Source organism: Medicago truncatula, chromosome 3, assembly GCF_003473485.1.
Source record: "Medicago truncatula cultivar Jemalong A17 chromosome 3, MtrunA17r5.0-ANR, whole genome shotgun sequence".
NCBI lineage: Eukaryota > Viridiplantae > Streptophyta > Magnoliopsida > Fabales > Fabaceae > Medicago > Medicago truncatula.
This window is the reverse complement of record NC_053044.1, coordinates 26,657,950-26,663,949: the sequence shown is the minus strand read 5'-3', so window position 1 is coordinate 26,663,949 and position 6,000 is coordinate 26,657,950. Positions and strand designations below refer to the sequence as shown.

General features: G+C 34.0%; 1 protein-coding gene across 1 annotated transcript; it reads left to right on the top strand.

Moving 5' to 3' along the window:
- The first annotated feature begins 1,795 nt into the window (after nucleotides 1-1,795).
- Nucleotides 1,796-5,901, top strand: LOC112419890 (uncharacterized). Its single transcript, XM_039831237.1, has 4 exons — nucleotides 1,796-1,890; nucleotides 2,556-4,578; nucleotides 4,734-4,894; nucleotides 5,019-5,901. The coding sequence occupies exons 2-3, from the start codon at nucleotides 3,504-3,506 to the stop codon at nucleotides 4,772-4,774; spliced, it is 1,116 nt and encodes a 371-aa protein (XP_039687171.1). The 5' UTR covers nucleotides 1,796-1,890; nucleotides 2,556-3,503; the 3' UTR covers nucleotides 4,775-4,894; nucleotides 5,019-5,901.
- The last annotated feature ends 99 nt before the right edge of the window (nucleotides 5,902-6,000 follow it).

Here is a 6,000-nt window from a genome sequence, read left to right as displayed (position 1 = left end):
TATAGCAATTAGAGGTGAAGGCAGAAGCTATAACAATGAAACTGAAGATGGTTAGGAACAACCTTCTTATTATCACAATGTGTAATTGTATGTTTGTATCTTTAAACATGGCAGAAGCTCTCTAATTCGTAGAGGTTATGCTAGTTAGTAGCCGTTAATTACTTTGATTGTAGCACTGTATAATTTCCATTTTACAATCATACCTTCCATGCTGGTTTAGTTTATTTTATTGAAAGATTTAAATCCTTCACTTGAAGAATTGTTTTTAAAATTCTCATGTTTCTAGAATTCAATTCTTTTCAGAAGTTTGTTTCCATTTGAATAGACGAAAAATTAAGAATACAACCAAAGAGGCCCTTAACCTGCATTTGTGGAACTTCTGTTCTCATTTTTCACCTGTGCTGGTTGTGAATATTTTGATTGACAGGAATTTAGAGGATTTGCAGAACGAATCCCATTTGAAAAGATTTCACGTTCATGTGTGTTTTTGGTGCTAATTCCATCTTTGAACTCAAATATCTTTCATATCATTAAACAAACATTCACATCTCTGCTTTGTAGGATGAAGCAGTAAAAAAGAATGGCAATATGGTAGAACTTTAATATGTAACTTCAACGTTACAGTGTTTTACGCAGGAACTCAAATTTGACATGGATTCAATTATGGTAGAACTTTAAATTAATTCAGAGAAGTGAAACTTTTGCGTGGCGGTTCAATAGGGAAAACAAAAGGTAATTCAACTTTATGATCTATGTGCATGATTAAGGAATTGAATATGTATTATGGAATTAAATATACAATGCAATATGGAACTGAATAGTACTCTGAGGTTATTGATATCAGACTAGGTAATATCTGGGATGTGTTTTTGTTTGTTATTATGATGGTTGAAGGATTCTTAGGTTTTGGAGTGTTCTATTCTGTTTCGTTGCTCAATTTTGAGTATTGTTTTGATTTTTTGGTTCAATAATATTTTTTTTTGCTATTGTATGTTGGTCTGAGGTTATTGATATCAGTGCAAGTTTGTCTACGTTGTTGCCTGTTTATTGATAGTTAGTAGCAGGGTCTGATCTGGGCTCATATCAAAAGTATCATTTTCTGGTTATAGGCTTAGGAGGATTTCTGGTTTTGATTTTGTCTCTTTTACTAGTCTTATTGGGTTTTGGCTTAATAAGCTGAAATCTATGGTTTTGTCTATGGTTTATACAAGATATATCCATGGAGCTGAATTCTATAGTTTTTCAAATTTGTTGCAGGTTCTTCAAAAGTAATAAACCTTGTGGTCAAGTTATGGTGATGAAAGCTTAGGAGATTAGATTCACACTATAGAAAGAGGCAATGGAACCTTATGCACCAATTATTTTCGTTTAACATAGGAAACTAGATTCACACTATATGTGTACATCATTGTTTTCCTAAATATCCTCTTGTATATTTTTTTTGATGAAATATCTCTTTTTTTTTTTGAGAAAAAATATCCTCTTGTATTGTAGGCCTTGAGTTTTTTCTTGACCCCAATGAGGCATGGAATCCCCTTAATATTTTTTCCATAAAAATACTAATACTAATAATAATGTCATGACATATTTCCCTCTCAAAAAAAAAAAAATGTCATGACATCTTTCATAGCAACTAGATTGGAACCCAAGTCAATATTGTTATTGTATTATATTACCACCATAGGAAACGAAACTTCTATGAAGGAGTAAAAAACAATTTGTTATTTTTATTTTATATTTTAATTTTGATCAATCCATTATAAAATCATGACCAAAGCATTATGAACTGTTGTGCACATCATTCCTTCCAACATAAACTAAGCCCTTTAGGGATTGTGACTGTCACTCTACACTCTTTTCCTCCTCAACTATTGCTGGATTCTGACTTTGGTATGATCTTTTTTCCCTCAATTTTAATTTAACTACTAGTTTCTCTAATTACATAGATCATTGTCAAATTGATCATAGATTTTCAAATCAATAAATTGATAAAATTAGTTTTGACTGACCATACCTTTTGTTGACAAATATTTCAAATTAGTCTTTCAAATTGAGTAACAAATATCAAATTGGTTCTGAAGAATGAATGCTATATGTTAGTCTTCATATTTGTTAATTACTTACTCAATGTTTAACAGAGATTAAATTTTGACTAAATTGGCCGATAACTTACGATTTGAACACGAAAAAACTCAGTAAACGAAGAGACATTAAAAGGCTAATGAAGAGCAAACCCGATAAAACCTAGAATTCAATTCAAGCAACAAGGTTAAACATCATGGGAGTCCACACATAAAACTAGACATAAATAGCACAAGAATGTAAAGTAATAATGAATCTGGCCCGTGGAATTGCCATATTGTATAGCTTTTCTAGGTCAAAAGATACACATTATCTAGGTTGATATATGAGCAATATGGGAACTTTGAACTAACTGATCTGATGTCAATCTGATTTATGAATCTCAGTATGTAACACTATTACGATTGCCAGTACAAAAAGTAACCGAGCACAAGCACATTTAAACATCAAATATTTTTTATGTTTGAGTGTAGCATTGTGATTAGCGCAGCACTTGGAATTCTTAATGGCTAGGAAGCAAACAAACAGTGTTTTCTTCTTCTGTGGAATCTGTGAAAAAATATGACGTTTTTCTTAGCTTTCGAGGTGAGGATACCCGCAGAAACTTCACATGCCATCTTTATGATGCTCTGAGCCGAAAGAAAGTTGAAACCTTTATAGACAACAATGAGCTTCAAAAAGGAGATGAGATCTCGCCAGCACTCATCAAAGCCATTGAGGAGTCACATGCATCTATTGTCATCTTCTCAGAAAACTATGCTTCTTCAAAATGGTGCTTAAATGAGCTCAAAAAGATTCTAGAATGCAAGCAATATATGGAATTGACCGTGATACCTGTTTTTTACAACATTCCATCACATGTGAGGAAGCAGACCGGGAGTTACAAGCAAGCATTTGCAAAACATAAGCGAGATTTGAAGCACAATAATGACAAGTTGCATAAATGGAAAGCCGCTCTCACTGAGGCAGCTAATTTAGTTGGTTGGGACTCTCAAAATTATAGGTAAGAAAAACGACCTATCCAGATTTCTACATGTCATGACTTGTATATTTCATACGAGTAGCATAAAACTTGTTGAGAATATGGATCAGAACCTATTATTAGAGTTTATTGCAGTATTCCTATGGTTATGACTGTTATGATTTTAATTATAGGAATTATGGGAGGTTACAAATTTATGTTGTTCTGGTACAAATTTATAGGCAGTTTTTGTTTTTGTTTATTTCTGATTATGAGTTTCTTGTATTTAAAGGTTGTTAGAAGGAATGAAATGTGTGTGTTTCAGTTTTCAGAACTCATAAGTCTGCTTAATTTTCTTTTCTAAATTCCAACAGTGGTATCAAGAGCATTCTTGTTCTTAAGGGACCTGGTGAGGTTGAGAGTTCCACTAAACACCCAAACACTTACCAAAGAGTTGAAAATGCACTCTGATAACTCAGCCATAAAATTGCCAATCTTTGAGGGTGAGAATTATCACCTATGGCCAACCAGAATGGAGGCTTATCTTGATACTCATGATCTTTGGGAGGCTGTTGAGGATGATTACGAGGTTGAGCCATTACCAGACAATCCAACGCTTGCACAAATCAGAAACCATAAGGAGAGAAAGCAGCGAAAATCAAAGGCAAAGTCTTATCTATTTTCTGCTGTTTCTGAAGCAATTTTCACAAGAATCATGGCTCTGAAGTCAGCAAAAGCAATTTGGGATTTTCTCAAACAAGAGTATGAAGGAAATGAGAAAGTCAAAGGGATGCAAGTGCTGAATTTGATCAGGGAGTTTGAGATGCAGCGGATGAAGGAGTCAGAAACAATCAAGGAGTATGCTGACAAACTTCTAAGCATTGTCAACAATGTGAGGTTGCTAGGAGGTGAGTTTTCTGATATAAGGATAGTCCGAAAATGCCCTGTAACTGTTCCTGAAAGGTTTGAATCCACCATTTCTTCTTTGGAAAATTCCAAAGATATGTCAACAATTACTTTGTCAGCACAAATTCCTCGCAAGTTTGATTTTCAAACAACAAAGGCTTCAATAACCATTCCTCCTATTCCAAAATCTAACCTGTCTGGTTTCATATTCTGCACCATTGTTTCGAAGTGCTTCCATGTTCACAATCTCCCCCTGAATTGTGTTATCTTTGAACACGGCAAAGAAGTTGACAGGTGTTTTGTTATTCATGACGCTTATATTGGGGCATTAATTTCAGATCACGTTTTGATATGTTGGCATCCTTACAACAGACAAAAACTTGGAAGTAATGATTGCAACCTATCATTTCAATTCATGCATCAAGATCTCAATGAAGAATTGTGGTGGTCAACAGAGGGGATCAAGGGGTGTGGGATCTTACCTGTGTATAACTTAGAACATAAGTCGGATCTGGATGGTAGGGAAATTGGTAAATTAAAATTCAGTGCTCAATATTCTGACAGGTGTGAAGGCATAAGCTCCAACAATGAAAATGAAGATGACCAGAAACATCCTTGCTGTTCAATCGGTATGAATCTTTTCACCTACTTTCTAATTATAAATTCTTTATTAGTTGATTTTTTTTATAGAAAGAGTTTAATCCTTCAAATGAATAATTGTTTTAAATTCTCATGATTCCCTGCCTATTGCAATAACTTTGTGCTGAAACAACATATTGGACAGGTCTTTTTTTGAGGAACTTGTTAAGAGGGTCACAAGAATAATACAAGTCAGAAATGTTGTGATCTCTTTCTTTTGTTTCTCAAGTACAATAAGCACAACATCATCACATTCACTCAATAAGATTCAGTGATGCAGTGGACTGGTGATATCAAGTTGTTCTGGTATTAAATTCATCATTTAAATGCCCAAGTGCAGTGATACGTTGCTTGTTACTTATACCATTCCACAAATATTCATAATTTTATTCAGTTGTTTAGTGCTTTATTTGTATCATGGTCATTGAAGGTAGCAATGCGGATTTATTCAAACAATGTTGAGTGTCACGGAGCCGTCGGAAGCAAATTCTGAATAATGTTGGTGAAAATGGTGAAAAGACTAAAAATGAAGAAATGGAATGGATAGACATGGACGCCACACTTTCTAATCCAAGAAAGTGATACGAGAACCTCCGCTCACTATTTCTACCTAAGACTCTCCCTAGTCCTAGATATGAGAACCTCCGCTCACTTCCTCTTAATCACAGATCCAGTGATCGTCCTTTTAATAATAACAAGATGGAGACACTCTCCTAATCCTGTGAATCAACTCGTGCTTACAAGCTTTGAGTGATTTCTAAGAATTACAACTCAACTACAAAGTCCAGCTCAATGCATCAACATGATATAAGAGTGACTCACAATTAACAAAGAACAGACTAAAACCCTAAATGACTCTTTTACAAATGACGGCTTCAGTGAACAATTAGGTCTTGAGTCTTTCTTTATATAGCCTGATGCGAAATGAACTTGATGCACAAATCCGGCTAATCATCAGCTGAATCACAAGATATCAGCATAGGTTTTTCTGAAGCAAATCCGATGTTTACTTAAATGTTGCAACAACATTCTTAAGGACTAAGTTAAGTATAACCGCATTTCCTTACTTCTAGAAACACGCTTCTTGGTCAACTCTTCGTGAATTAACTCTTCAGAGAATATTCAGGAAATCTTCACATTTAAAATAAATAACCAAGAAGGCGGAATCAAGGCACGCTATGATGTCGTACCAACATGTTTAAGACATCTTGCTAGACCGATTGTATTAACAAAATGTAGTTAACACATGTCTACAAACCCAACAATCCAAATAAGGACACATGTTAAGAAACCTAAAAATAGATTTTTTTTTATTTTTTATTTTTTAAATTTTGTGCATTCAATTAATTAGAAATAAAAAAAAAAAAATCAAAGTCAAATGCATTGATTACTGGCACAATATTTTTACTTTT